This window comes from Oncorhynchus gorbuscha, linkage group LG19 (assembly GCF_021184085.1).
Source record: "Oncorhynchus gorbuscha isolate QuinsamMale2020 ecotype Even-year linkage group LG19, OgorEven_v1.0, whole genome shotgun sequence".
In the NCBI taxonomy this organism is placed as follows: Eukaryota; Metazoa; Chordata; class Actinopteri; order Salmoniformes; family Salmonidae; genus Oncorhynchus; species Oncorhynchus gorbuscha.
Window position 1 is genome coordinate 22,325,676 of NC_060191.1, and position 10,604 is coordinate 22,336,279.

The following is a 10,604-nucleotide window of genomic DNA, read 5'->3' on the forward strand; positions in this document are numbered from 1 at the left end:
CATTGGAGAAGATCCCAGGGGAGGAACATCAGATCTTCTCTAATATGCTTTGAGAAGAGGAGGAGGATGTGAGGAAATACAATTGAAATTCTCACCTGGAGGTCATACCACTGTGGTGTCATGCTGTATGAGCCTGTAGAGAGAGCTCTAGCTGAATTATACAAGTCAATAGAATCCGTTTTCTCATTACCACTACGCAACAAACAGACACCCCAGTTCAATGTTACACAGTACAGGATGAACTGGAGGAAGAACTTTGGGAGTCTGAATCCTCACTGGTCTACGTTAAGCACATTTCCTATGTGAGTGGAGTCTAGTCTTAGCCTGATCCCAGATCTGTTTGTGCTATCATGTCAAAGCGGTGTCATACGAAACATTGTTTGGCATGACAAGGAGTGGCAAGGTTTGGCATGACTGATACAAACAGGCTGACACTCAGATGAGTAATCTGTCATACAATCAAAAGCACAGAGACAGTAGTGGTGTTTATTCTGTTGTATTGCAAATCACAGTCATTTGACATCTTCGAAACATCAGTATTCAACAACAACAAAAAAGCCACATTGTTAGACGGATTTGCCAAATTCCTTTTTCAGGAGGTTACAGTAACTTAAAAATTATTTTGTTCTTAGCCAATTCACTGTATGTTTGGAAACAATGTCCTTTATCTATTAACTAGGGAAATTAAGGACATGAACAAACAGAAAAGCAATTAAACCTACGACTACTTCTTTACCTAACACTCCCTGAAGCACTTTGCATTATTCTTGAAAAAAAAAACCCGACATAATTATATTAGTGTACAATTTAACATTGGACATGAATGATGAAAAAAAAAACATGGAATAATATATATATATATATTTTTAAAGCATAGACACTCGTGACCCTAACCCTTCTTCCATCGTGTGCAATAGTGTTGCGTTGCTTTGGTGGAAAACAATGTCAGATCATCAATAAATAAGGGATCCTTTCCCATGGGTTCAGGCCTTAAGCTTGTGTGAAGCTCCTGCGTACTTCATCCCCAGGTTAACTGTTGGGCCTTACACGGCAGGCCTCCCTTAGACCTTCTAGGACAACAGTGTAGACCTGTAGTAGGGGAGACAGCAGGGTGTATAGGCATTGTGCACCTGTGTTGGACATCCCTTACAGACCTCCTTCAGTTCTCTGTGTCTGGAGTGGTGGAGACAGGGCTGGGGGGAGGGGGGTCTGCTTGGTTGTCAGAGGGGGACGGGGAAGACGGAGAGTCTTCATTGGGTCCTACTGAGAGGTCCTGCATGGAGCCTGTCGCTGACTCTACCACCTGGCTCTGCTCTGAGAGACACATAAGTGGCCCACTGTTAACATGATGCCTTGTAACACGGCGCAATGGAAAGACGATTTAACCTAACTAACCACTTTTGAAGCTGAAGCATCCTATTCAAAACCAAGCATCGTTTTGTAACCAATGTACAGTAGGTGTTTCATGTCATCCTTGGTCACTTCAAATTACAATGAGACATATACAAATTAAACAAGAGGTGACATGAAAATGTACGGCTGAAGAATATTTCTCCAATACCTTTCCTCTGTCGCTCCATCAGCTTGGCTGACTCTGCCTCGTGCTTTTCTCTCTGCTCCTGAAGCTGCTTGCAGACCTTCTTATGGGTGAACCAGTGCATTTTCTGGCAGGCCGGGGCACAGTAAATCACCTACAGGAATACAAAAACGTTGCATGTGTTGGGTAAGAAGAGAGGCCCATGCATCAGATGCAAAGGATACATAATGACAGAATGACCATTGCTATTGCAGTTCTATGAAAGATGACAATGGATATATGAAAATAGCATTTGACTGTATTGATATGAGTTACTGTAGAAAAGCGCATTGTGCCTACCATTTTACAGATGGAGCATCTCTTCTCTGCTCCCTTCTCCCCACAGGTGGTACAGAACTCTGCGTCCATGAAGCCCACCTGTCCTGTTATAGCCTGGATCAAAACTGAGATGGCTGTAGGATCGTTACCCTGACCAGGACAGAAAGAGGAAATGGTAGAGAACATTCTAAATATACACAAGATATACAGTACAAACAATTGAAAATGACACTAATGGTCAAAGATTAAGCATAGTCATGAACTAAAAAGCTATTTTAAAGGAAATTCCTCATTGAGCATACTTTTTAGTCCATGACTAAGCTTAATCAGTGTCTGGGAAACCGGGCCTAACAGTATAAACGTTGAAATGGTTATTAAGCCCATAACATGAAACTATTACAAGTGGTGCTTCACTCAAACTGACGTTGCAAAATGAGCCTATATTAAATACACAGACAGACATCACGAGAGAGAGCATGACTGTAAAAGCACTTTGTGACAAATATTGACGGGAAAAGAGGCTTCATAAATCAATTTGATTGATGACTGATTGACTCACGATCTCCACGGGAGCGATACTTCGTACCAGCTGCTGCAGCAGTGTGGCGTCACGGTGGGGGAACTTGCGGATGCACTCTCTGATGAACTTCTCCTGGAACAGCGGGAAGCCGTCACTGTCCCGGCCCTTCAACAAGCTGCATGGGGACAGCAATGACATCTGGGGTTGTATGCATTGCAACACAGTATACATAACAATCAAAAACAGATTTAGTGTGTCAGAGTATTTCTACACATCATCAGTGCAGCCAGATATATGCATTTCATAGCAATTTCTTCCTTATCTTATCGACTTTTTGCATTGACATCCTCTGTCCGTCCAGTTTAATAAAAAAAGATCTATAAATAGTAATAATAGTGTCCGGGTAACCAGCCCCATATGTATTTACATGTTCATATGTGTATACTCTATGCATGTCTGGGAAACCAGCCCCTACAGTCCAACCCCCTCGCCCACCTCTTGATGAGTCCTTCCAGCTTGTCATCACGCTCCTTGAGGAAGGAGGCACACTTCTGCAGCACACAGCTAATGTAGTGCATCTTCATTGCCAGCACCTCGTTCATGTCCTGCTGCTTCACACACTTCTCACAGATCAGCTCCATCACCCGCCGGCACTTCTCCAGGGCCTCCACCTCGGCCAGCACCGGGTTCTCCTTCACCAGAAGCACCATCTGAGAGAGGCAGACAGAGAAGGGGGGGGGGTTCTCATACACTATAAAGGGTGACATAACAGCTCCCTATGTAGGATGGATGGACATAACCCACTATTCGCCAAAAAGCTATGCTTTATAAAAAGGTGACATAACGCATGGATAGGGTTATATTGGTGGTGGTCTGTCTTTGTGTTTTGCCTTTTACAGTTCTCCAACAGACTTGTCTTTAGTCGGAAAAGGTCTGCTTACTTTTTTCCCCGCCTGATATCCTTGCTGGTCTGAGTGGTCTGGTGTACACATTGCTTTGATCAAATATGCCTCACTTAATATCTCACTCCAACCCACTATTCCATATTGTGGCCCAAAGACAGCGGTGGTGGTATTTACCTTGACGGGGTTGAGGTTGGTGCTCATGATGATCTTGTGGAGGGGCCCTGCCAGTTTGGGGGGCAGCTTGGGCTCCTTCTCTAGCCCCTGGCGTTTGGTGTAATACTCCAGCTTGGCCCGCGAGAAGAAGTTGTTGATCACCGTCACACAGTCGTGCTGCCCTGGGGAGAGGGAGAGGAGATACACCTGGGTGAGAAACAAGTTCCGATGTCTCACTGTGACAGAGGTTGCATTCATAAGGCTCCAAACAGAATGTGCCCTAATGAACACGATCAGAATAAAGGTAGACAATGCCAATATGGAGTCATTCAAGTTTATTCTGCGTCACAGACATCACATACACTTCCTGTTATGTGTGATATCCTTACTGTACTTACCGACAAACGCAGCCATCTGAGATGCTGTTCGCCCGACGGAGTTGACCACATCTGTCTCCGCTCCTGCATCTAACATCATCCAGGTGATATCAGTCTTACCTAGATGGCAAGGTGGGGAGAAAAGAGTTACCGCACACAGTCAAATTAACGAATTCACCATGGGGCACCCTGATCTACACAGGGATATCCTTTCTCAGCAATATGAACAGTGAGAAAATATGCCGACCTGATAGCCCGGCGAACATCAGTGCCGTGTAGCCATGCTCGTGTTCATTACAGTTCACATCTGCCCCGTGTTGCAGTAGCAGCTTGCACATGTCCGCCTTGCCCTTGTATGCAGCGTGCATGAGGGGTGTCATCCCATTCTGAGGAGGAGAAACAGAACTGTCAGTAGTGTATGTTGTAGATATGCATCATTTAAGTAGCCTATTATAGACAAATGATGCCGAATTAAATCCACATAAAAACATTTCCCATTGTACAGCATTGTAGAATGCACAATACAGGACAATGAGATTGCGGAAAATAGCTTTTGCTAAACTGTGGAGTGCCTGGAATGGACTGCCTGCCACTTGAGGAGCAGACATAGGCAATGTTATGAAACCAAAAGAGACATGCTGTCTGTGGTTTCCTTACTGTCCAGTTTGCAGACAAATTATGAAGAGCATAAATCAAACTAATGTTACAATATAATATCGTTGAAAAATCAAACCTCATCCAAACAGTTGACTCTGACATCCTTGCAGCCCAATAATCTTGAGGCTTCTTGAACATTTCCTGAAAAAAAGCATCAAAGGTCAATCACTACTTGTACAAGCATGCTATACCTTCAAGGGATTGTATTGTATTGCATTGAAAGTTATGAACACTGCCACAAGTTAACCAAGGCTTGAAACAACCACCAGTTATCTTGTCTAGAAAACTGTTTCAGAAATGTCATGAACTGGCTAGCTAGCTAACATAACGTCTAGTAGTACTGTACAATACTAACGTTAGCAGATTAGAGATGTTTATAACTATCTGTACTAGCTTGGCTAGCTAGCTACAGTAGTTAGCAAGTTTCCTTCCAATGCAACTTGCTGAATTGATCTATCAAGTTAGCCATATAGTCACCATCATTAGAAACATAATTTACCCATTACATAACGCACTAGTTAAATGTGAAATCGCACAGCAATCTCAGATATCTTATCTAGACTACAGTAGCAAGCGTACTGTCTAGCTAGCTAACATTAGCATTAAAGTAAAGAGGATTTACCTGCAGCAATAACTACGAATAATTCCCTCTCCGTGGGAGATAGATCTCCCTTCTTCGGAGCTGACATATTGGCTAGAATTGTGTGTTAAAAAAATCAGTCAATGACATAAGACAAATATGGATAATTATGAGTGAAACTAAATTATAGACTATCACGTTGTTTGGTTTTCATTCTGAAGCTTGCTAGCTGGCTGTTGGGGTTAAACTGGTGGTTTCAGACTGTACCACGTGTTTAGTAAAAGGGTGGGCATAGAAATTCATATGAATTCATTCAACTTTTTCTCTTCCATTGAAGACATTAACACAGAACGTAAATAATATGCATATATATTATTGCAGTATACAAAATTTCAACACCGTAATTATTTATCATAATAGAAAACCGCTTTCAAAGCCCATTCTCCTCCCCCTTTTCAACATTTGTTAGCAGTTCCACAGAAGTTTAGAAAGTTCATTCTTGATATGTTGAAGCGTTTAGACTGTACGTATTTTATACATTGTTCCTCTAGCCGTCAGTGTTCTTCAATATGTTTTAGTGGGGTATCATTCATCACATTTGTTCTTAAGCACGAGCACACTTTCATAACTTGAATAACAAATATTAAGGTGTTTTATTGAAAAGCAATAGTGTTGTTTATCAATGTCCAAATTAGAAGATAGTGGTTAAAGATACATTAGTGTCGTTATATGCTCCCATTGTTTCAAAAGTATTTTTCCTCATCAAAAATAGCATTTTTTTTAACTGCAGTAATTTTGAAGTGTAACTGTAATACACTACAGTTATTCTGTAATTACTGCTCCAAAATACCACAGTGGACTGCAGTTACTGCACTTTTACTGCAGTTTCAAAACTGCAATCTTTTTTTGTAGGGGTTTACCCTTTTTTGTAAGGGTTTACCCTACAAAAAGATTGCAGTTTTGAAACTGCAGTAAAATGCAGTAACTGCAGTCCACTGTGGTATTTTGGAGCAGTAATTACATAATATCTGTAGTGTACTGCAGTTGAACTGCAGTTATACTGCACTCTAACTGCAGTTACACTGCAAAATTACTGTAGTAAAAAAAAAACTATTTTTGGACATATTATTTGCAGCTTACTGCACTCTGATTGCAATCTTTTTTTGTAAGGGAATATTTTATGTGAAATGTCTTACAATGCAGCCTAGTCCTAGTAAACCTCCAGAGTGGCGCAGCGGTCAAAAAGGCACTGCGTCTCAGTGGTGTCACTATATACCCTGGTTCGATTCCAGGCTGTATCACAACCGGTCGTGATTGTGAGTCCCATAGGGCAGCGCACAATTGGCCCAGCGTCGTTCGGGTTTGACCAGGTTAGACTGTCATTGTAAATAAGAATTTGTTCTTAACTGATTTTCCTAGTTAAGTAAATGATAAATAAATAAACATACACAGTATCTGGTGATTAAAATAACACTTGGGTAATTACTTGCTCAGCCATCACACATTTTTTTAGCTGTATTTGCATATGTGAAGTCATCATTTCAAGACGACCAATCCCGTAAATTGAAAAACCTATTTCCCTGGACTTGTCCCTCCTTTGAATCCTACACACCTTAAAAACGCCACAGTCAGTGTTTTTCATTCAATGATAAGACTTCTTAATTTTCCAACTCAGACACATTTGAGTCTGATAATTGCTTTGTTCGAGATGGTTTGCGGAGGATTTGTTTGCACGAAGAATTCCCTATGCGCTCTGAACATACTTTATGTTGTAAGTACCACGCAAAGATGTTTCCATATGGGTACGAATTGTTTTTCGATGATAGGCTATTAATGAAAGTGCAAAAGCCAACATGATTCTAGTCAAGAATGATATAGCTAGGGCAAGAAGGGCTATCATGCAAATTAAGTCGTTGTGACTCCTATCAAAATGATAGTAGGCTACATTCCAAACAGTTGACACAATGCATCTCAGTTAATGCAAAGTCTAAATGATTGGTTCCCAACCAGGCGTACTAGGACCTCTGGGGGTATTTTAAGAAGCCTCATGATACCATAAGCCTACTTGTAATCCCATAAGTACATTTTACTTCAGGGTTACTCGGGGCAGAGCAAATTTATGTTTGTGCAAATTTATGGTGGTACAGTAACTGAGAAACCATATCTGTATAGAGTGATAAATTATCGTCATACAATTATTGCAATTAATGTATAATATAATCAAGATTCTCAATGTGATATTTTCCCAATGTCTCAAATATTGTATTATGTATCAAATTAATTTATTTCATCGTAACATCTGTCTAAAGACTTTAATCAACCTGAAGGTTGTAGCCTAAATATGAGATGGTGTTTACTTTGCCCACATCAAAGAAATCAGAATGAAGTGTCCTTAAGTGCTTTTCTGTTCCTAGTGGACTTCTGTCATCACTTTGTATTGTGCTTGGTCTTCAGATGGTGAGCTTGCTGCTGATTGGAGTAGCTGCTTGGGGGAAATGGTTTGGCCTGGTCTCCAGTATTCGGGTGGTGGCTGGAGTCATTGGCGTGGGCATCTTCCTGTTATTTGTGGCCTTCGTGGGCCTCTGTGGAGCCCTGATGCACCACCAGGTCCTGCTGTTCTTTGTATCCTTCAATCAGGACTAGGGTGACGTTGCCCCTAGACACTGAAGTTGGGTCATGTTTTTTTTTGCATTTTTCCCAACTAATGGTTAAGATTAGGATTGGGGAAGGGAAGCTGATTCTAGATCCACACACTTTTCATCACCTTCATGTGATATGATTGGTGTTGTGGTTGTAATGTGTTTTACTCATGTCCCCTATCATTACATGGTTAAGTGAATACAAACTACAACACCTACTGAAACTGAGGACTGTTGTATACTAGAGGACCTTAGTTGCAATGCGTACCCAGACTACTCTTAATAACTGCTGTTTTCTCACTTTATGAACAATTCTCTATCAAATACACAGCCTCGCTTTGCCTAATTTGTTTCCAGAGGGTTGTCACATGTGAGCTTCCTTAATTGGCATCAGTACATGATTATTCTGTTCCTGGTGTTCGTGGTGCAGCTGTCAGTGTCCGCCGCATGTCTGGCTATCAGTAAAGAGCAGCAGGTACGTGACAATATATTATGTGTATAATGTGATTGATGACCACTTAATCTGTAGAACACCTTAAATAAATACTGGAAATCATTCATACTTTCCTTCTGTGTCCTGTATTAGATATTTAACAAATGGATAAGGCACAACATAAATGGAAAGTGTGAATAATTTCCAGTTGATCGCAAAGAAGCACTCTGATTGATGACATGCTGAATGAGGCTCTGGTCACAGAATTCAAATCTCCCATCCATTTCCCCCACTGTAGAAAGAACTCCTTGAGGTGGGCTGGAACAAGTCGGAGGCCACTCAGAAGGATGTGGAGAGAACTCTAAACTGCTGTGGCTTCTTCCATCCAAACTATAATGGCACCTGTGACGCGGTAAAGACTCTGGCTTGTTAACAGTGTAAACCAGCAACATGTTTGTCAGATAGTGATGGACATATGACTTAAATGATGTCCTCTCTACTTGCTTCCTCACACTACAGGACTGTTTCTCCAACCCATTATCCTGTGACCCTTGTGCTCCAATCATCCAAAGTCATGCTGAGGAGGTTTTACGCTTTGTGGGTGGGATTGGATGCTTCTTCAGCTTCACAGAGGTTAGCAACCTGCTGTAGCCTCATAGCATTGCACTGGCAATGGGTATAACTTGCTGTGTAACGTAGTGAAAGGCTGTGGGATTCCTATGTAAATTGGAACTGAAAACATAACACTCTGTATTGGGGACTTTTACTGTCTGCATCTTTATATGTCATCGACACTCTACATTTTAGACTTTTGATTTAGACTTTTTGGCTTCAGAAATTATTTCAACAATTTCAAATCTATTGATATCTACACTGAGTGTACAAAACATTAGGAACACCTGCTCTTTCCATGACTCTGACCAGGTGAAAGCTATGATCCCTTATTGATGTCACTTATTAAATCCACTTCAATCAGTGTAGATGACAGGGAGGAGACGGGTTAAAGGATTTTCAAGCCTTGAGACATGGACTGCCATTTAGTGAGTGAATGGTCAAGACAAAATATTTAAGTGCCTTTCAATGGGGTATGGTGGTAGGTGCCAAGCTCACCAGTTTGAGTGTGTCAAGAACTGCGACGCTGCTGGGGTTTTCATACTCAACACTTTCCCATGGGTATCAAGAATGGTCCACCAGGACATCCAGCCAACTTGACACTACGTTTGGACACATTGGAGTCCAACATGGGCCAGCATCCCTGTGGAACACGTCTCACCTTGTAAAGTCCATTCCCCAATGAATTGAGGCTTTTGAGGGCAAAAGTGGGTGCAACTCAATATTAGGAAGGTGTTCTAATGTTTTGTACACTCACTGTGTATTGTGGTTTAGTATTAATTTAATCACATTCATTTTTTTCTCCCCCATCTAATTTCAGATCATGGGAGTGTGGCTAACACACAGATACAGAAATCAGAAGGATTCCCATCCAAACTCTGGTGCATTTCTATAAATAGCCTGTTCATGAACTCAACTTTGCACTGTCATGCATTTGTATTTAGATCCTGTGACTCATCTACGACTGTTTCCTATTCAGATATCGCCATTGCTGTGATAATAGAACTACGTTGATATATCTAATACTATTGACTGTTTTTTTGACAAAGTTGGTGTAAACAAACTATTCCAATCCATTTGAATCTTGAGTGATGGACACTGAAATTGAGAGCAGTTACTTTAAGGTTAAATTGACTGAGGTCACTGATTGGTGTAGTGATCAAATGTCATAAACCTACTGTGCACACCTTATACAAACAGAGCACAGGCAGAGCGTAATGTTTCCTGGTAAGCTGTCTGTGGATTCCCAGTTTCAAACCCGGCTTTCTTTGGGTACCTACACAGTGCTGTCTTTGTTGCGTGTATGGGGGGGTGGTATTAGATGTCATACGGATGCCAACAGATTCAGCTTCTTTTTCAGATTCAACTCTACTAAAGTTTAGATGGAGTTGATCACTTCACAGGGCATGTACCAGTACAAACATTAAGCTTTTTTTTGTCTGTGTTTCTAAATGGTTAGGCCATATCATCCTATTAATTTGAGATCTGGATGCGTCAAGCGTTACACAAACTGATTTTGTATCAGTTCATATTTACAACCCATTTCTAAACATCTACTTTAGGCTATTATCACTCACATTGACAATGTCACAACCCAAAAAATAAAATTCTCAAAAGGAGATTCAGGAAGAAAATAATTTACTGAGGTGATTTCTTCACTGGAAAGGAGGTAGTGTGACTTCAATGCTTCATCCAACTTACACTAGTTTAACTGTTCTCCAGTGAACATTGGTTTGCATAGAAACTTGCCTTGCCTCATTTGGCCAAACCCCTCTGAAATCTACTTTAGATCCAGAGCAGTGAGTTGCAATGCAGTCTTATGACCTAAGAAAGTGTAACTTAGTGCTGTTAGTCACGCCTATGCTACATTCCC

At 41.1% G+C, this 10,604-nt stretch overlaps 2 protein-coding genes across 3 annotated transcripts; one reads left to right on the forward strand and one right to left on the reverse strand.

The window, feature by feature from the left end:
- Positions 1-472: 472 nt before the first annotated feature.
- On the reverse strand, positions 473-5,302 carry ankmy2a (ankyrin repeat and MYND domain containing 2a). Of its 2 annotated transcripts, none has more exons than XM_046315073.1 (10): positions 5,090-5,302; positions 4,544-4,608; positions 4,058-4,196; positions 3,832-3,930; positions 3,455-3,615; positions 2,871-3,085; positions 2,415-2,550; positions 1,877-2,005; positions 1,562-1,691; positions 473-1,089 (listed from the first exon to the last, which is right to left on the reverse strand). In XM_046315073.1, the coding sequence occupies exons 1-10, from the start codon at positions 5,154-5,156 to the stop codon at positions 1,019-1,021; spliced, it is 1,212 nt and encodes a 403-aa protein (XP_046171029.1). In that variant the 5' UTR covers positions 5,157-5,302; the 3' UTR covers positions 473-1,018. The 2 variants fall into 2 exon arrangements, with proteins under 2 accessions (XP_046171029.1, XP_046171028.1); XM_046315072.1 differs by having other exon boundaries at positions 473-1,314.
- A 1,357-nt stretch (positions 5,303-6,659) lies between these two features.
- On the forward strand, positions 6,660-10,288 carry LOC124005063 (tetraspanin-13-like). Its single transcript, XM_046313969.1, has 6 exons — positions 6,660-6,818; positions 7,502-7,669; positions 8,081-8,161; positions 8,418-8,531; positions 8,639-8,752; positions 9,552-10,288. Exons 1-6 carry the CDS (start codon positions 6,693-6,695, stop codon positions 9,624-9,626), a joined length of 678 nt encoding a protein of 225 aa, XP_046169925.1. The 5' UTR covers positions 6,660-6,692; the 3' UTR covers positions 9,627-10,288.
- The last annotated feature ends 316 nt before the right edge of the window (positions 10,289-10,604 follow it).